At 36.1% G+C, this 21,161-nt stretch overlaps 2 protein-coding genes across 2 annotated transcripts; both read left to right on the top strand.

Moving 5' to 3' along the window:
• Positions 1-395: 395 nt before the first annotated feature.
• LOC132171191 (heavy metal-associated isoprenylated plant protein 39-like) lies at positions 396-1,927 on the top strand. Its single transcript, XM_059582440.1, has 3 exons — positions 396-470; positions 842-917; positions 1,417-1,927. The coding sequence occupies exons 1-3, from the start codon at positions 453-455 to the stop codon at positions 1,686-1,688; spliced, it is 366 nt and encodes a 121-aa protein (XP_059438423.1). The 5' UTR covers positions 396-452; the 3' UTR covers positions 1,689-1,927.
• An 11,919-nt stretch (positions 1,928-13,846) lies between these two features.
• LOC132172018 (heavy metal-associated isoprenylated plant protein 39-like) lies at positions 13,847-15,005 on the top strand. Its single transcript, XM_059583440.1, has 3 exons — positions 13,847-14,068; positions 14,234-14,309; positions 14,556-15,005. Exons 1-3 carry the CDS (start codon positions 14,060-14,062, stop codon positions 14,921-14,923), a joined length of 453 nt encoding a protein of 150 aa, XP_059439423.1. The 5' UTR covers positions 13,847-14,059; the 3' UTR covers positions 14,924-15,005.
• The last annotated feature ends 6,156 nt before the right edge of the window (positions 15,006-21,161 follow it).

Raw genomic sequence — 21,161 nt, forward strand, 5'->3', positions numbered from 1 at the left:
TTAAAAAAAAAATGCTTAATATACATAAGTGGACCTTAACCTATTAACTTAGGCTTTTGGGCTAAAGTACTTGTATTTAATTATGTATATTAATGTACTTTTGGTAACTACTTCATAACCGCTTTATCTCTCAACATTATTCATTTTTTATATAAAATCCTTTTTGACAAACGTATTGTTCTCTTATTCTCTAACCAGATATGGTAAAAATGTAGTATTTTAAAAAAAAAAAAACACAAAAAACAAAACCTTATAAGTAGCGTGAAGAAGCGGACAAAAGAGAACGTGTAAAGGAGTGATGATAGCTTGTATACCTTATACTATATAATTATAGATTACTTACATTTATGTCATTGGGAATAAGAGGAAAAAAAAAATAGTATGTCATTCTCGAATCAGATTATACGGCGTGTGACGTTCTGAAGCACTGCGTGAGGCTCCTCCATCAGGAAATGTCGCAGCCGATAAAGGTACAAATTTTGCAAGTAAATTTTAATTTTAATTATTATCAGCCATTAGATGTTGTTAATTTTTAAGCATGGCAACCATCTTTGGGCAGAAGAAAAGATAGTCGTGCAAATAAAATGGGAAATCAGAACTAGAATCATTGCTAAAGGCAAGTTTTGGAAAACTTCTGAGAATTTGTTCCTGCTTAGAAGCTGGGGAATCCCTGATAGAGTTATATAGATAATGGATAAGGTGTTTGTGATGATATGGAAGTTGAGTTTGGTTGTATACTGCGGTTGCTTGCAGTAATGTTCCAGCTTGTTTTTGTTTTTTTACACTTTAATTTTTCCCTGATATATAAATCTTAATGGATTTCTATCATGTTTTATGACAGAAAGTGATATTGAAGGTGGACGTGCATGATGAAACAGCGAAGCAAAACGCCATGAAGTCAATCTCTGATTTTCCAGGTATAGCATTTTTACCTGATTGTAATTAATCTGCTAGCTATAACCCCTTTGGTAGTCTCTGATATTATAATCATGTTATTTGGTTCAAAACTTGAAAGGAAAATCTGTTTCAATAATTCAATCTGATTACAGCAATAAGTTAGTTAGTTTGATTTATTTCTTGAATTTTCTTTTATTTACATAAAGAAATTATTGAAATAATAGTTACAAGAATGCAAGAGTTATAAGATGGTTTGTGTAAATTAAATTTATTGTTGATTATGTAGAAGTCAAACTCTTTTTTTATAAATAGTCTTTGTATATAGTCAAATAATTAAGGAAAGATATAGCTAAGAAAATGTTTTGACGTGTGGAACCAATTAATTATGTGTGGTTCTTTCATACTTTCATCTCTTTAGGTTTTTAGATTGTTATGGTATATATTTACAGAAAGAAATGGCAGATCTTAAGGCATGAAAGGCTGACAAATTTGACTGGTTCTGTAACGTAATTTTTTTAGGTGTGGATTCAATCTCCATAAACATGAAGGCCCAGGAATTGACCCTTATCGGGAACATGGATCCGGTTGGTGTAGTCAAAAAGCTGAGTGGGCTTTGCAAAGCCGAAATATCATTTGTTTTACCAGCAGAAGAGGCTGAGAAGAAGAAGAAGAAGAAGAAGGAAGAGCCTGAGAGTTCATCCAAAAAAAAGGAGGAAGAGACAAAGAAGGATGATGTGGCCAAGCTTGTGAGTGCCTACCAGGCCTATAATCCTTACACATCCCAAGTTTAGTCTGTTGGAAACCTTGTGTAATTTGCTGATTCTTAGACCTTAGAAGAATCATATGAAAAAAAAAAAAAAAAAAAAGATGATTGTGGGTGATATGTACAGTAACAGAAAAATCTTTTGTGTTACTGGTGTGCTAGAATACATCACTGAGAGAGGCTTCATGTACAGTAAGTGCTTTATGTGCAGTGGGTGATGATGGGTTAGTTAATCTTACAAATGTTTTATCTTGTATGTGTTGTAATTGGGAATATTATATTTTTGGTTTGTGGTTTTTACATCAACATAAGAGTTTTTTATAAATTGTAAATGCATCGAGACAAGATAGCCCTTGCTGGAGTCGCTATGGCCAAATGATTGAGGATACCAAAGTTTAGTTACATAGTTTCCCTTATTGGTCCGTTATGAACACCAAAAGGGAGGCTAATGAAGCAACCCATCTTATGGCAAAGACTTCCATCACCCATTTGCTAGGATGGGGGAATGTTCTAGTTTTATTCAGAGTATTGTACTCCTTTTGATTTATAAGAGATTACTATTTCAACTCGAAAAAACAAAAACAAAAACAAAAAAAACAAAAAAAAAAAAAAAGCGTTTTTTTTTTCAAAACTTTTTTTAATATGGCCCCAGGGGAGGGAGAGGAAAAGAAATATTCAAATTATTAACCTGAGACGTGGTATTTAGCCAATTGAGCTACACGTCATAATCAACACAACAATTTAATACTTTTGTGCTGTTTTATTTTATTTTTTAACCCCCTTCCATCTGGATGTTACTATTATATAAAGCCACAAATACTGGAGAGAAAAAATAAAGAAATCATTTTGCTGTACATCTTGGTACAACGAATTTGTAAAATCACTATTGAATTCAACCCCCTTCCATAGGTTTCATAAATACAATAGTGAATTTGCAAAAAAAAAAAATGTAAAGCAAAATAATGTCTAATATCTCTCGACTAGGAATTGGTGCAAATAGTTTTCTTTCCTTTGGGTGATGGTGGCTTGACTAGTTTTGATGAGAGAGTGTCTTCCAGAAGTAGCTCAATCGGTTGGAATCACGCTTTATAAAACGGAGGTCATTAGTTCGAATTCCTTTCCCCCCTCTCTTGTGCGAACATGTCAAAAAAAAAAAAAATGAAAATAGTAATCTAATAATGAACTCTAATCAATATTGTCAATTTTCAAAACTGCATTCTCACATTAATTAGGAAAACAAAAACAAAGGATAAAGTCCACTTAAACTGCTCAAACTACCACCCCAATAATAATCTACCGCTCAAACTACCAAAAAAATGACAATGTACTTCCAAATGCTAACAAAATGACGAAATTACTCCTATAGAATTTTCAATAAGACAAAAATACCCTTAAAATTTTGAAAAAAAAAATTAGTATTTTTGTTTTTATTTTAGTAAGGATAATCTCGTCATTTTGTTAAAATTAGAGGTACATTATTGTTGTTTTGGTAGTTTTGAGGGTAAATTATCGCAATTGATAGTTTGAATGGTAGATTGTCATTAGGGTGATAGTTTGAGGGGGTTAAGTGTTACCCAAAAACAAACAAAAAACAACAAATACTTCTTCAGAATGTGTTTTCTTCCTCCAACCCAATATATAAAAGTGACACATATCTTTTAGTACATGCTTTTCACGTGTTTTTTTAATAAAATTTCTTTCAAGTTTGTTCCTATCTTTTAAAAAAAATTAAAAATTAAAAACATGTAATTAATTTCCTCATCCTCAAGTGACACATATCATTATATAGATTGAGAAGGAGGAATTCCTCCAACGTGATTTAGAGAAAAACTCTTTCTCAATAAAAATCAGACACCAAAATTAGAGTATTCATAAGACACTTGTACTGTTGAATTAGTTATGGACAAAAGCTCACAATAATGCAATGAACATGGAGCATAAAAAAAAAAAAATTTAAAAAAAAATTCTCAAAACACATTAACAAACATACGATCTTTTGATTTAAGAAGAAAGAAATGCATACCAAAAAATTTGGTATACTGCATGCTCTGCGTTGTATACTCCACGAGTAATTTTGGCTAAAGAAATAACTAGTCGTTGTCATACTCAACAATGCGGGAGGATTAGAAGAATCATATGAAGAGAGAGCATAAGATTAAGGTAACCGGTTGGTTACTTTTAAGGGGTAAAATTGTCTTAAAAAAAGTAAAATTACAATTTTGTCCCTCAATTTTTAACCACCCAATTCCTCTCAATTTCATATTCTCACAAGCATATAGTGTTTGTTTGGTTTAACAGTTTTAAAACATGTGATTTGTGTCAACTGAGCATTTAAAATCATATATATTAAAGTATTGATTAAGTGATTTATCTCTTCCTATCAGCTTAAGCTTTTTGAATAAATATTATTTAATAATATATTCCTTAAAACACATCCTTTCAACTATTGTACAAAAACACGAATTTTTGTTCGCTCCTTCAATTATTGCACTCTCAAATAGAAGACTTTTTTATAATTTTGTTTAAAGATGCATGTTTGGCCTGTGAAATCACGAGACTGAATACACTCAATCACTTGTGGGCAAGTATTAGTACTGTATATCGTTGCTCATGACCAAATGATCAATCAAAGAAGAGTCGGTTCTTTTAAAAACCAAAATTGTCATTTTAAGACAATTTTTCTCTTCTGTTTAAATTTTGGATTGTCCAGTCACTTATGAGATAGGTGGATCCTATAAAAACTCTCTCATAATTATTATCTGAATTGCTTATAACAACAAAATTACATATGCCAATATATGCTTCAAGACTTTGTTAAACAAGATTGTAAATGTTTTGAGACTTTGTTGCGGGGCCAAGTTATGACAACCAGAATCCCTGTGCATGTTTAAATGTTTCATGATGGTAGTTGTTGGGTAGTTGTTGGTACCTCAACTCGCCCGAGCTCGACTCATTTTCAACTTTTTTATTTTATTTTATTCAAAGCGGGAGATCTCATTTACAACTCTAAATAGGTAGATGAGCTCCTGCCAGCTGTGCCATGAAGAAATAAATTTAGACAGAGGGACTGGCCCATTAAGCCCACTGCATCTAATCGCCCAAGAACTAAAGGCCCAAACGGGTGAGCAAAGCCCACGGACAAGTCCAACAATCCAGGCTCACAGTTGAAGCAGTGATAAACTCCACAATAGCAACGAATCATAACTTTCCATATTTCAAGCCCAAGGGAATCGAATTCCCGTATTTTAGCCTTGTTGGCTTGTTCCCATAAATCAACTAAATCAAGCCTCCAACGCCCAAGCTAGAAAGCTATAAAAAAAAGGAAGAATAATGCTAAGGATCAGCTAAAATATATATATATATATATATATATATATATATAATCTATCCATAAATGGGTGATATGGTCCATATAGATGGCTAAAAAGTAATTACCTATAAATGCTACATCCATGTCACCCATTACAGATGAATTATGTTTATTCTGTTTAAGTATATTTTTGATTTAAGCATCGGAGTTATTCTCTGCCGACACACTCTGATCAGTTCTTGTACACACTTTTCCTTTATTGCTGGTGTAACTTAACTTGGTGCTTAGCACTTCGAAAACTGTTCTAATAAAAAAAAAAAAATAAAAAAAAAATAAAAAAATTCAAAATGCAGTTAATGAAAACATAATTTTTAAAAATACAATTAAATATTTGGTAAATATGTAAAAGAGTGTCATTTGTGTCAACTGAGCGTATGAGCATTTAAAATTATATACTTTTAAAAATACACTCTTTTGACTGTTGCACAAATACATGAATTTTTTTTTTTTGCATTTTCCAACCAACTTAAAAAAAAAAAAAAAAAAAAAAAGGCGCCCCAAATAAAATACTTTTAAATTTTTTTTTAAAAGATGCATGTTAGGCATGTGAATCGTGAGACCAAATGCATTTAATCACCTGAGCACATGTATTAATTTTGTATATCATCTAGGTGTATATAAGTGAATATAGTTAGCAATTATTATCTCGAACTGCAACCGCACCCCATATTAGGTAGAGTAGAGAATAGGTCAGCTTTGTTTGATAACATTTTTTTTCTTCTCTTTTGTTTTATATTTTTCGAAATGAAAATATTAACAAACAACTTAATTAACACAAAATACTTAAGACAGCTTTCATCTTTATGGCATATTATAACACTTTTTTCAACAAAAAACCCCATCTAAAAAAGCATTAACAAATGGATACATTTTTCCACTTAAGTTGGTGTGCTAAGACGTGTGCTTTTTCTGTGTGTATTTAATTCAGACGAAAACTTTGTTAGACTTAATTTTTCTGGTGTGAAATGGTCGTTGAGAGGAGTTTACTTGTTTTCATCAAAGAGGAATATCAAAGGAATATTACAAAATGGACACCCCATTTCTGCATTCGCGTTAATCGTACGTGTACACGTTTTTGACCCAACATAACATAACCTCAATCTCACACGTTTCATTTTCTTTTGCCATTAATTGACTAAATTATACCAAATCCACATATTCCTCAACCAATCACCTCTTCAAATTTCTCCTTAAAACCATCTCCATTCCTTTTTTTTTTTTAATAAAAAAAAATGCTAAACTTAGTCTAATCTATAATTCTTTCACAACTTGCTGATACGTATTAGTATGTGATTAAAATGTGTTAATTTTTATTTTTTTTATTTCACATTCTCTTATTTCGTGAGTATTAATCAACACTATAATAAGACAACATTCTCTCACATATTAGAAGAAAACATTTAAAATTAGTATCTATCTCAATTCTCACATGGGTTTAGCCCCATTTTCAAATAACTCTTCTTTCATCCAAATTTTGAACAGAAAAATATTGCACCCCAAATAGGAGAAAGATCAAGAGCCAAAGAAGGATAAGAAGAAGGAGAAAGAAACTAAGGAAGGAGAGCCAGAGCCAAAGAAGAAGGAGAAAGAAAATAAGAAAGAAGAGCCAGAGCCAAAGAAGGATGATGTGGACAAGCTTGTGAGTGCCTACTAGGCCTATAATCCTTACAAGAACGTATAGATTAGTCTGTTGGAAGCGCAGAGAAGTATCCGAACGCTTGTGAAAAAAAAACAAAAAAGAAGGAAAAGAAGATTATTGTGCGGTGATTATGTATTTAAATCTTTTCTGTTACTGATCTTCAAGAAGACATGTATGTTAGGTGATGATGGGTTAGCTAATCTTATTAATGTCTTCTGTTGTATGTTGTTGTTTGGAATGTTATATTTTTGGTTTGTGGTTTATATATATATATATATATTGGGACGGAGGCAGAGTTTAATATAGGCTGGGGCCAAGTGCCAAGAAATTGTGTTGTAGGGGGCTGAATATGCCAAAAAAAAAAAATTCCTTAAAAATTATTTGGTCATCCCCTTCCATCCTCCCTCTATATATATATATATATATATATATATATATAATGGGAGAAAAAAAGAAGAGTGAAACAGAGATTTGAACCAACTCTTCTTTAGTCCAAATTTTGAACAGAATTAATGTTCCCACCAAATATGAACAAGACTTTAGAGACAACTAGGTAGCTATGACATATTAGGATTTTAATTATTAAGGATTATGTTAGCAAGAGAAACAACAAGGAAAGTCAAACAAGAGTAAGTTAAACATCTAGGTTTCCTCTACAAACTTACTTGCTTTTTACCGTTATGTGAGTAAGAAATTATTTTCTTAACAATTTTTTTTTTAATTCAATCTATTAAATTTACATCTATTTTTGAGACATTCTCTTCTTTCAAATTGGGTTGGAAAAATTTGCTTCAACCGAATATATTAAATTTATCACATGAATGTTTAATAAAGTATATGAGAATTACATGTATTTTATAAAATAAACTGGTGATAATTTGTGTGAGTCAATTTGGAGGAAACTTTAATTTGTCCATTTAAATTTGAACACCAAAACATGGAGAACGGTAGCTAGCGAGCTGAGCTGCTAGTGGCCAAAACATTCAAATGGTATATTAATTTCCTTTGTTCAAAGTCTTTAGAGGGAACTTGGATATTAAAGTTGATGTATAACAAATGTGATAAGAGTGAGGAGAAGGATCCTATGAAATGGAAGGGATTCATTTAGTTGTTTTAAGAGGCATTTTTGTTGTCTAGTTAAGTGAAATTCTAGGGTTTTTTTCTTTTCTCTCCAGCGCCTCCAGCCAGAGAAAAGAACGACTTGGGGTGGGAAGAATCGGCTGACCTATTTCTTCCCACCCCTCCTTTCCTCTCCTTCCCTCTTCTATCTCTCTTCCTCTCTCTCTCTATTATGCCTCTCACCGGTGATTGTTTTTCTCCGGTTTTATCCATCGCCTTGTGCGATTTATCCCATCTCTGCCAGGAATCCCAACACTAGCCTCTCCTCCGACGCTCCTCCGCCTCCTCTGAGCCGCGGCTTTAGCCTTTTTGTTCGGTTTTGTCGTGGGTCTATGATTTGGATTCTTCGCAGTCCGATCTCGTTTCCCATGGCAGCCCTGCCACCTATCACGCCCATCCACCATCGTCTCCAGCTTCATCTCCTCCCTCCGCCGCGTCTCAACCATCTTCACCGCTGGGGTTGCTGATTTTTGGTTTAGGAGATTTTATTATGCTTTTATTTGCTTGTATTTGTTGTCTCTTTGTATTTCCTTGTGTTTTTCTGCTCACTGTGTTCATTTTCTGGACTAAATCCTTGATCTGGCCTTTGTTTGTATTTTTGACAGAGATCTTCTCCTTTCCGACTACTGATGGTCGGCTGTGTTGTTCTTTTCCGACCACTGATGGTCGTGTCGGCTACCCTTTGGGGTGTTCCATTTACGGAATTTTGCCGTTTACTACAGCCTTTTTTGGCTGTTTCGGTTCGCTTGATGGGCCAAGTCATTTATTTGACTCATTCCCAACTGTTACTAGAATTTCTCTGTCGTTTTTGTCTTTAGTTTGTTTTGGGTCTATTGTTGGGGAGCCCACCCCTTTTTCGTTTTTAGGATCGTTCCCTCTTTTTTCCTTTTGGATTAGGAGTGGAAATGATCCTTCCCTGTAACCCTTTCCTTATTCAATTAAAAAAAAAAAAAAAAAAGGCATTTTTGTCCAAAAAAAATAAAATGGCAAAATTGCCCTCCTAAAAACATTTAACTTGTTTCTCTCCATGTCAAATGAAATGGAGAGAATCTAAGTCCAGTGATAAATGAAGGAAACTTTTCGAGATTCGTGTCCTTTCCCGTGCTTTCTTAACGTTTTACTAAGCCCAATAGCCATAACATTTTATAATGGCGGCCTAATGATTGCAATTGTGCATTGCTTTCGAAATGGATTAGGAAACTACAAACAATAAAAATAATGTAAAATTAAGGTTGAATCAAGATATGTAAAATGTTATTTTTTATTTTTCCTTTTTGTCTACAAGGAGGTCACTTATGGGTAAAAAGGAGGTCAAAAGAGAGGTATATTAATATTACATCACATGACAAATGAAAGTCCTTATTCAATGGCACATTTACTACAATCAAGCCAATTGATCATTCTTTCCCTGGCCTTCCTTGCTCAAAATCCCTTGATTACCTCTGGCAATTCTTTCTACTGATCAATTGTTGGAGACTTGGAGTGGACATCTTCCACTTTCTAGCAAAACATACGCTTACGGGACCAAAAAAGAAATCTAGACAAGTATGTTAAGCTGATTATATCGATCAAAAGTTCATAATGTAGCAGAACATAACAAGAAATTGGGACACCAGCTTAAGCAATTATAACAGTCGGAACCCTTGTCATTTTTCGTTGATAGACCAAAAAGCAAGTTGCACCAAAGGCTACAACCATCCCTACTATTGAGATGAAGAGCGTGGTTAGTCCAAACATCAACCTTCTAGGTAATGAACCGAGAAAGTCCTTTTTTGTGTAACGAGATGTGAAGATTGACAAGAAAATTAATATTGAAGTTGAAGAGGATATCAACGATATTGAATCCAGTAGGAAGAATACTAAAAACCAATTATGTTCCATAAAGATAGGAGTTCCCTTTCCTTGATTATTGCCGCCTGGTACAGTGAAGGTTGCAACGAAAACCACAGTGGCAATCAGTGTTGCCACAAGCATGCAACGCATTGTTGTGCCCCTCATCCACTTTTCACCATCTTTATGTAACTTTTCATGTGTTTTTGTAAATAAATCCTTGGGTGTTTGTCCTTTTGAATTCTCTACCTTCAAGAATGCAAGGGGCACAATCTTTTCAATCTCCTACAATAACTGAGCTATAAATTGAGCAGTGAAATTGCCACTAATATATATATACTAGATAAAGGAAGTTGCAATAATATTAACACACCTTAAACCATAATAACTCTCTCTGCATTTGAAGGGCTGCTCCTGATACGATATTTAGTCTATCTACTGGAGCCAATTCTCCAGCTAAATGCAGCATGTTGTTCTCTTTTTTGTCACAATTGGCTGCAATCATATCCTTAAAAATGCCAATCTCATGTATTAGGTTGAATACACTCTCTTACCGATATCGAATAGATATGTGAAATATATTTTGATCGTTTTCATCAACCATCCATATGAGGTTAGGATCAGAACGTATAAGTATGGTTAGAAATTCAACATTCCCCAACTCCGCAGCAGTAAAAATTGTAGAGAAATATTTGTGAAACTGCTTCAATGGCAACTTTCGAAGTTTTGATCAAGTTTTGGGAGGGTCCCGGGCGAGTCCCGAGTAGGTCTTGATCAAGTTTTGGGAGGGTCCCGGGCGAGTCCCGGTTAGGTCCTGGGCAGGTCTCGGGTAGGTCCCTCCGGAGTCCTGGGCAGGTCCCGGGTGCGTCCCGATCAAGTCTCGGAAGGGTCCTGGTCAGGTCCCGGGCGGGTCCTGAGCGTGTCGCGGTCAAGTCTCGGGCAGGTCCCAGGCGGGTCCGGTCAAGTCTCGTGCAAGTGCTATTGGGGACCTTATTGGAAAAAATATATTTTTTTTAAAAAAAAAAAGATATTAAAAAAAATTATTTTCCTTGTGCAAGGTAAACGCCGTAAAATGTTTTCGACGAAAAATATTTTCAGGGAAAATGAATTTTCTAAAAATATTTTACGAAGGAAATCATTTTACGTCGAAGTAAATGGAGCATAAATATGAGTTTTGCCTAATTTTCAAACTGTTCATTTCATTTAGGATTGGCAAAACAGGCATTTGGCATGATTCGATTACAACTCGTTGATACCCGTTATACAATTGGCCTATATACGAACACAATCCGTTTAGCTAAACGAATAACTGGGTCTGACATTATTATAACACAAAAATAGTCGGATAATCCAACACGATCCGTTTAACCCGTTTATAATAACCAGGTCATATAAGATAAACGCGACCCGACATGACCCTTTCTCTTAACAAGTAATCTGACCCGACCCACTAAAAACTCTAAACCCTAAATTTTTTTTAAAAAAAAAAATTTGTAATAATAATACATGAATACCAATACAATTGTTAATAAAAACGTTCACAAAATTAGCAATTTTCAACTCTATACATATTAGAATATTAGATAGTCCATTTCCATAATTTCTTATAATGCAATAATGATTTTAGTTTATCTTTAAAGAGACTTTTCTGCTATGATGACTAGCCTAGATGTTCTATGTTTACTATTCATATTAAATTTCACACACACACACACAGACACACACACACACACACACACACACACACACATATATATATATATATATATATGAAATAAATATGGATCAAATTAGATTTCCCACGACATTTCCATTATAGCAATAAAGAAAAAGATAATAATAATAATAATAATAATAATAATAATAATAAAGCTAACAAAAACAAAATAATAAAGAAAAAAAGAAACAAAACTCAAAACTACATCATCATTAGATTCATTACAAATCAGGTTTCCATGGGCCATTATGCTCGGTGTTGTCCACTTGAAGTCTTGAAGGATCCATGATCCATCCTATGTAATCAAAGATATGAATTATGAAACACTACAAATATGCTCATTTTTTTACTTTTTTTTTTTTTTAACCAAGTCTGGTGGGTTCCCATCAGACCCGGTTAATGTTCGAGTCTGGCCGGTACCGGTCAAACCCGGTTAGTATTTTCCAGACCCGAACAATAACCGGGTCTGTCGGGTCGACCAGCCAAACACGAAAGTAACCTCTGGGTTTATCCCCTTCTGCATGGCCCACTCAACAAATGGTCAGGCAACCTTCCAGGGCCATGGGTGCCGGACCACCCCTGGTTTGGTTTTATTTTTTAGTTTTAAATTTTTAGTCTTTTTATTATTTTTTATTTTTTATAAGTTTTAGTATTTTGTTTTTATTTTAGTAAGAATAATTTCATTTTTTTACTAATGTTGAGATACATTGTCATTATTTTAGTATTTTAAGAATTAAGTTGTCTCAATTAATAATTTTTTTAACAAAATTATCATTAAAGTGATAATTTGTAACAAGAAAATGCATTTATTTTAATGTCAAATGTAATTTTTTTTTGGTAAGTACATCAAGAAAAATATTGAAATATTTGCCAAACAAGTCTTTCTTTTTACACTTATCCCGAAAAGTCCTTAATACGTACATTTTGGACTTGACATTTGGAAAATGGCTGGGTTTTTTTTAGGGCTGAAATTTAAAACCGCCTAACCGCAACCGCTAACCGTTAACCGCTATAACCGCTAACCGCTAACCGCCTAACCGCCTAACCGCTTTGAAAGCGGTTAGTAAAAACCGCTAACCGCCTAGGCGGTTGCGGTTAGCGGTTAGCGGGTTTGGAAACCCGCTAACCGCTAACCGCTAACCGCTTTTTGTAAATATAATATATATTTATATTATATATATATATTTCATATAGTAAATTGCAATGAGGCGTTGCAGCGTAGTGGTACATATGCGAGTTTGCCAACGAGAGTACCGGGGTTTGATTCCCCATAACATCAATTTTAATGTTTTTTTTTATTAATTTTTTATTATATAGAAGTGCAAAACGACGTCGTTTTGCACTTCTATATATCCTAAGTTTCTAACCCTAAAATCTGAAGCTCCTTCTCCCTCCCTGCATCTGCGATCGTCTCTGCCGCCTCTCATCTCAAGCCAGCCTCTCTCACAACTCCGTCTCCGTCTCTCGTCGCTCTCTCGCTCTCTCTCTCTCAACTCGCTGTCTCCGACTCTCCGTCGCTCCCTCTCTCAACTCACCGTCTCCGTCGCTCCATCTCTCAACTCGCCGTCTCCGTCGCTCCCTCTCTCAACTCGCCGTCTCTCGTCGCCAAGCAAGGTAAGTTGTTAGGAAGCCTGTATATAATTTATGACTGGATTTAAGAACTCTGAATGTACACTAAAATAATTTAGGTGTACATCATTTTTAGACTTCATTTGAGGAGCTCAATTGTGTTAGCTTTGTTTTGTTTGCTGGAAATTCGATGGCCTTTCCTGTATCCATTTTCTACATTTGATATCATTCTGATGATATTACTTATAAGCTTACTGTTCTGATACTGGGACTTTTTCTGTTGCGAGGTATCTAAGTTAATTATAAGGTTATTTCTTCATGTTCTGCACAATGCAAGGTCATTAATATTGTTAGCATGCGTTCAAGATAAAGTATTTAGTTATTTTGATTCTAAATGAGCAAAAAAAACAAAAAAACAAAAAAAAAGGTTCAAAATGAGCAAAAAAAATGATTAAAGTGAGCTCAAAACCGGTCCAAAATTGGCCCAAAACAGGTCCAAAATTGGCCCAAAACCGGTCCAAAAAAAAGCCCAAAAAAAGGCCCAAAAAAAGCGGTTATCACAAAGCGGTTAACCGCTAACCGCTATCCGGTTAGCGGAGGCGGTTAGTAATTTTTACTAACCGCCTAGGCGGTTGCGGTTAGCGGTTTTAGCCACTAACCGCTAACCGCAACCGCTATTTCAGCCCTAATTTTTTTTTTTTTACCTATCTAAAAGCTTTTTTAATTTTTAATTTTATTTTTTCTAATTTCCTATCTAAAAGTTTTTTTTTTTTTTGGTTTTTTTTTTTTTAATTTCTTATCTAAAAGTTGACTATTAATAAAGAGTGATATACACATTATTTCAGGCGTGCATGACTATGTAATTTTTTTTTAATTAAAAAAAAGTTTAAATACTCTTTTACCCCTAAGGTTTAAACACTTTCTCTTAGGGTTAAATTTTTACCACTCAAGTGGCGTAAAGAAACAGCAAAAAAAACGTGTGGAGGCGTGATGAACCTTGCTCACACGTGGAAGATTTAGGGATCAGCGATAGCAGCAAGGAACCATCCAGATCTGAAGTCCGTCATCTCTCAGTCCCAGCGTCTGTCACCATCAACGCCAAGATACCGTGGTCTGCGGCGTGTGAAGTTCTGAAGCCCCTCCTTCCCTCAGGAAATGAGTAAGGTACCAATTGTGTTTGTAAATTTTAATTTTTTATCAGCTGTTAGATATGTTGTTTTATTGGGTTCCCAAATCATGTGATGGGTCTGGTGGTTTCTTTTTTTTTTTTCACTTTAATTATTCCCTGATGTATAAATCTGGATGGATTTCTATCATGTTTTATTACAGAAATTGATAGTGAAGGTGTTCTTGCATGATGAAAGAACGGCACGAAAGGCCATCAAGTCAATCTCTCGTCTTAAAGGTATAGGGATTTTATCTGATTGTAATTCTACTACAATCCCTCTAGTAGTCTCTGGTATTATGCTTCATGTAATCATGTAGATGGGGATCAAAATTTGAAGGAAAATCTGTCTCAATTGTCAAAGCTGATTAGGCGACTTAATTTATTTGATTTCTTTCTTGAATTTTCCTTGATTTATAGAAATAAATGCCAGATCTAAAAGATCTGACTAACTAATTTGGCTGGTTCTGTAACCTAATATTTTAGGCGTGGAATCGACCTCCATGAACATGAAGGACAAGAAATTGACCCTGATCGGGGACATGGATCCGATTGAGGTAGTCAAAAATTTGAAGAAGGTCTGCTCCGCGGAAATATTATCTGTTGGACCAGCAAAAGAGGAGGAAGAACCTGAGAAAGAAAAATCAAAGAAGAGAAAGGAGAAGGAAGAAGCTAAGAAAGAGGAGCGAAAGAAGGATAAGGAAGAAGCTAAGAAAGATGAGGCACAGACGGATGATGATGATGATGATGTGGCTAGGCTTGTTAAGGCCTACCAAGCCTACAATCCTTACTTAGCCCCATCACGTGAATTTGCCAGAAGCGCAGAGGATACGAATGCTTGTGCAATTTGCTGATTCTTAGATCTGATAAGAATTATATTATGACCCAAGAGTAGTCTTGAGTAATTTGCTGAATTTTTGTTACTGAATTGCTTTATTATGTAGAGTAGTGATAAGCACAAAATACAAACAAAAATCAAAATAACTTTCACTTTTATTAAACATCAAAACACTTTTTTCAAAAAAAAAAAAACCTCCTCAAATGCATTAATAAACCGATTCATTTTTTTCACTTAAGTTGGTGCTAATTAAGACGTGTGCTTTTTGTATATATGTTGATTTAATCCAGACGAGAACTTTGTTAGACTAATCAAAATAAAAACTTAATTTTTCTGGTGTGAAATGGTGGTTGAGAGGAGTTTTACGTCTTTTCATCATCAAAGGCAAAGAAAATTAATGAACATCCAATTTCTGCATGCGCGTTAATCGTACGTGTACACGTTTTTGACCCAACATGTATAACCTCAATCTCACACGTTTCATTTTCTTTTGCCATTAATTGACTAAATTATACCAAATCCACATATTCCTCAACCAATCACCTCTTCAAATTCCTCCTTAAAACCATCTCCATTACTTTTTTGAAAGAAAAAAATGCTAAACCTACACTAATCTATAATTTTTTCACAACTTCTTGATATATATTAGTATGTGATTAAAAGGTGTTAATTTTTTTTTTTTTTTTTAAATGGTTGATGGGGCTTTAATCACGTGTCATAATGTATCTCAGAGACCCTGGTGGCCAAAGAGGCTATGGTCTCTCTTTTTTTTTTTTTTTGAATAAAAGACCAACATCTCACATAGATCAAACCAAATGTTTCTCAAACAATACAAGTTCATGGATACAGCTGGGATAACCATCCATCCACAACTGATCTGAATCTAAAGAAAAAGCATGCTTAGCTAGACAATGAGCAGCATTATTTGCACTACGATTTACATGACAAATGCTCCATGAGTGAATCAAACCTAAACAGATTTTGGCTTCATTAACAACTTGGCCATATCTACCCAAGCAAATTCCTCCCTGCTTTAAGGCTTGCACAATTTCAAGGGAATCCCCCTCAAAAAGGACAAATTGAAAGCCCAATGAGACAACTACCTCAATCATTTTCCATGCTGAAATGGCTTCTGCAATACCAGGATCCACTATGAAAGGTTTTGTAGCACAAAAAGAAGCAATCACCTGACCACCAGAATTTCGAGCTACAAACCCCATGCCCATCTTCTGCTCTCGCTTACAAATAGCAGCATCCCAATTGATCTTGATTACATCTAATGGTGGAGGAGTCCAGCTTATGCAACTAATGACTTGTGGAGAACGAATAGAGCCACTTAGACGAACCTGTTCTGCAGAATGGAAGGCCTGCAATTGATCTCTTGCAAGAATGAAAATTCTGGAGGGTGAAATCAGATCCCCACCAAAGACAAAGGAGTTTCTCCTTAACCAAATTTGCCGTGCCACTGCAGCAAATAACTGAATCTCTTCAACATCTAACCTAAGCAAGAGGGTTTCAAGAATATGTATAAAAGACACAGGAACAAAAGAACACTTGTGGAATTTTTTAGAGCATTCAATCCAAACATCCATTGCAGAAGGACAACTCCAGATAGCATGCTCCAAAGTTTCAACTTCCAGAGAACAAATGGGGCACAAGGAATCAGATACAATTCCTTTCTTGAACAGATTCAACTTAGTAGGTAAAATGTCATTACAAGCCTTCCACAAAAACATCTTAACAACACGAGTACCTTGAATATTCCAAATTTGATTCCATAATCTATCTAAGTTAGCAGATGAAGAACACATACCCTTCTCAGAAAACGATTTCTCCTTGGCAAGATGATAAGCGCTCCTAACTGAGAAATAGCCATTAGTAGTACCTAGCCAGACTAATTTGTCAGATTGGCTACGGGGGCAAATAGGCATACCACATATCAAACCAGCTTCTGCTACCGAAAACACCTCTTGAATAAGAGGTATATTCCACCAGTTAGTATTCATGTCAATAAGCAAGTCAACAGTAGCATTTTGAGCAAGAATGTTAATAGGAGACTGGACTAAAAAAGATGAAGGAGAGGGAATCCAACGATCATTCCAGATTTGAATAGAGTGCCCATCACCCACCCTCCAAAACATGCCTAGCTTAAGCAATTTCTTAGCATTCCATATACTTCTCCAAGCATAAGAAGGCTTGTATCCCAGGTTAGAGTTCAGAAAATCATCTTTGGGAAAATATTTTTCCTTCATAATAGTAGCAGCCAACCCAGTAGGATTATGTAAAAATCTCCAACCTTGTTTAGCCAATAAAGCTAGATTAAAGCACTCAAGGTCTCTATAACCAAGTCCACCTTTCTGTTTAGATCTTCCCATTCTATCCCAACTCATCCAAGCCATCTTAGAACCATTATCTTTATGCCCCCACCAGAAACTAGACATCATAGAATTAATGCTAGAACACAAAGCCTTTGGGAGTTGAAAAACACTCATAGTGTAAGTAGGGATAGCTTGGACAACAGCTTTCAACAATACCTCCTTACCAGCCTGAGACAAGAACTTCTCCTTCCACCCACTAATCTTAGCCCATACCTTACCTTGCAAGCTAGAGAAAGTGCTAATTTTTGAACGGCCAATGAAAGCTGGTAAACCCAAGTACTTCTCATAATGATGAGTGGAATTCACCCCTGCCACAGCAAGGATATGAGCTTTGGCATCAGGATTTGTGTTGCGACTAAAGAATAAGGAAGTCTTATCCTTGTTAAGTTTCTGACCAGAAGCTTGCTCATAGAGTAGTAAAATATCATGTAGTTTCAGCCATTCAAAAATACTAGCTTTGCAGAACAACAGGCAATCATCAGCAAACAATAAATGAGAGATAGAAGTACCACCCCGAGACACAGTAATCCCATGAATACTTTTATTCTCTTCAGCTGTCCTAAGCAGAGAAGTAAGGCCTTCAGCACACAAAATAAAGAAGTAAGGTGAAAGAGGATCACCTTGACGAATACCCCTAGAAGGCACAATTGGTCCATAAGGCTGACCATTAACAAGAACAGAATAAGAAATTGTTTTGACACACTTCATAGACCAAGCAATCCATTTCTCAGCAAAACCAAGTTTCCTCATAATAGCCTCCAAAAAGTCCCACTCAATTCTATCATAAGCCTTGGACATATCCAATTTCAAAGCCATATAGCCTGTCTTACCCTTCAACCTTCCATCCATAGTATGAAGAGCTTCAAAAGCAACAAAAATGTTGTCTGTAATTAGCCTTCCAGGAACAAACGCACTCTGATTTTGGGAGATGATAAGGGGCAAAACCTTCTTCAACCTATTGGCAAGAACCTTAGCAATAATCTTGTAAACAACATTACAAAGACTAATTGGGCGGAATTGAGAAAGGTTTTCAGGTTGCTTAACTTTAGGAATAAGAGCAATAAGGGTGGAATTGAGATCAGAATCCAGTACATCCAGATGCATAAAATTAAAAACAACTTGACAAACCTCATGCTTTACAACATCCCAAGACTTCTGGTAAAAACAAGCTCCAAACCCATCTGGACCAGGAGATTTCAAGGGTTGCATTTGAAACAAGGCTTGCTCAATTTCTGCACAAGTGCAATCCCTAGTAAGCATAACATTCATCTCCTCAGTGACCTTCATCTGCACTCCCCCTAAGCATTCCTCCAAATTAGAAACCAAACCTGTCGAGAACAAAGTCTTGTAGAAGTCAACAAAAGCAGAACCAATATCACTAGGTCTAGTCCAAACACAACCGGAATCATCTGAAACTTTACTGATAAAATTTTTCTTCCTCCTATGGCTGGCCCACGAGTGGAAAAAGGGAGTATTACGGTCCCCAAGCTGGTACCAGTGCTGCTTAGAACGCTGCCTCCATTTAATGTCCTCCTGCTCCAGAATAAGATCAATATCTGATTGTAGATGATTGATGACCTCCTTATTATCTCTACCCTCTGCAAACTGCAATTCTTCCAATAGCAGAGTTTTTTGCTGAAGGCGACGAGAATTGCAACCAAACTTTCTAGCACTCCAACGTGAGAATGCTGATTTACAATTCAACAACTTTTGATTAACAGAAGACATAGGATTAGTAGACCCAACACCCCAAGCAGCTTCAAGAACTGAAGAGTACTCCTCATCTACTAACCAATTAGCCTCAAACTTAAAATTCTTCTTGTAACTCAACCTCTCTTCTGCAGAATGCAAGAAAGAAATCAATAAAGGCTTATGGTCAGAAGATCTAGCCGCCAACACATGTACAACAACATCCTTATGTAAAAAGCTCCATTCTGTATTGGCCAATACACGATCCAAACGTGCTTTTATAAAAGCGTCATCGTCCCTCCCATTGGACCAGGTGAACTTGGAACCTTGAAAACCCAGATCATTAAGATTACATTCAACCAGTGCTCTTCGGAACATAGACATCTGACCCTCCCTCCTTATAAGACCACCAAACTTCTCATTAAAAGTAGTAATCTCATTAAAATCTCCAAAACATAGCCAAGGAACTGGCTGGAAATCTTTTAGATGTTGAAGAAGAGCCCAGGATTCAAACCTTTTTGCACATTCAGGGTGTCCATAAAATCCAGTAATCTTCCATGGAACTCCTACGTGGGATTGATGTACAATAGCATTAATATGTCTTCTTGAATAATTCTGAATTTCAAGAGCACATTCCTCTGTCCAAAGAAGGGCCAAACCACCACTACGACCAATAGGATCCACAACAAACACCCCTGCATACCCACACTTCACTCTTAAACCTTCCATCCGTGCCTGCTTACTCTTTGTTTCCATAAGAAACAAAATAGAGGGTTTCTTTTCCTTCACTAGTTGGCGAAGGTCACGAACTGCTCGTGGGTTCCCAAGCCCACGGCAATTCCAACTTAAAATAATCATGGAACCTGACGGGGCTGTAAAACAGCCGCCGCCACTTCATAATCAGAAGAACCCAATAAGGGCTCCTTTCCCTTAGCTTTCTTCTTAACACCCACATCACCCACAGAACTCCCCAATAGCAGTTTATTCTTCCTCTTACCCAAACTCTTACTTACAGAGAGAGGGTTTTGAAAAGATACACCTCTCGCCTTCCTCTTGAATTTAATAACAGAGCTTCCACCTTGAACCTCAACGACAACCTTACCAGAAAGAGAAGAAGTTTCCACTGATCGAGAACCTTCAAAGACATCCATGGTTTCACCCACCACATGAGAAGAAACCAAAGAGGAGATCTTAACATTTTCATCTTTAACAGGGGACTCACTATGCTTCGCATCACCAGAGGATTTGTTAAAGTCCAAAGCTTGCTGAGAAATTAGAGCCCCCCTATCAGAATGGTCCACATCACCAATGCCATCCATACCTTTATTTCCACCAGCGACATCTGTGAAAGGAAAAACTCCTTTATCTTTAGTCGTGTCAGCAACAACATTTGCCACGTGGCGTGTCTCCGAACCCTCACTACCAACTGCTCCATTTGAAAAACAGGGCCGTTGTTGAGTACCAAGAAGATTGTAACTGCCCATCTGCGGAGATCTGGCCTGAGAACTATCACCACCATGATGAAATCCCTCTGAACTAGCCCCAGTCCATGCATTACCACCAGCTTTATCAAAACCACCACCTCCACTACGACGCTTTAAATCATCAGCACGTAGCCAAATACCCCATTCTTTAACAGCAGTTGAAGAACTGGATCGCAGGGACTGCTTAACAGGACAGCCCTTTGAACTATGCACAATGCGCCCACAATTAAAACAGAATAAAGGGATTTTCTCATACCTGAAGCTAACCCAGACATGCTTCCCCTCTAACTGCAGGGAACGGCCACGCTCCAGAGGCTTTGTGATGTCAATAACCACACGAATCCGAAGACACCTACCCCAACCTTCACCATCACCGGCAACATCCACATCCTCTAGAACTCCCATGGATTCTCCTATCCTAGAGCCTACTCCCTTAGTCATGCAAAGAAGAGGCATATCATGCACTTGAATCCAAATTGGAGAGAAAGAGAAGTCCATTTGAGAAGGAGGAATTTCCCCGTCAAAATCTTTAAGAACAAGAATCTGACGATCAAAACTCCAGGGCCTTCCTTCCATAACTCTACGCTTATCATCAACATTCGAAAATTCAAAAAGCCACAGATTATCTTGTAATTCCTTAAAAATGACACTTCCTACTACACGCCATAATCTAGACAGCAAAGTCTTGAAAGCCTCCTTGTTA

The sequence above is a fragment of the Corylus avellana genome, chromosome ca2, assembly GCF_901000735.1.
Source record: "Corylus avellana chromosome ca2, CavTom2PMs-1.0".
Taxonomy (NCBI): Eukaryota; Viridiplantae; Streptophyta; class Magnoliopsida; order Fagales; family Betulaceae; genus Corylus; species Corylus avellana.

Excerpts from the sequence above, each read along its gene's own strand:
- LOC132172018 (XM_059583440.1), top strand. Across the intron at positions 14,310-14,555 it reads GTCAATCTCTCGTCTTAAAG|GCGTGGAATCGACCTCCATG; the intron begins GTATAGGGATTT and ends CTAATATTTTAG.
- LOC132171191 (XM_059582440.1), top strand. Across the intron at positions 918-1,416 it reads GTCAATCTCTGATTTTCCAG|GTGTGGATTCAATCTCCATA; the intron begins GTATAGCATTTT and ends TAATTTTTTTAG.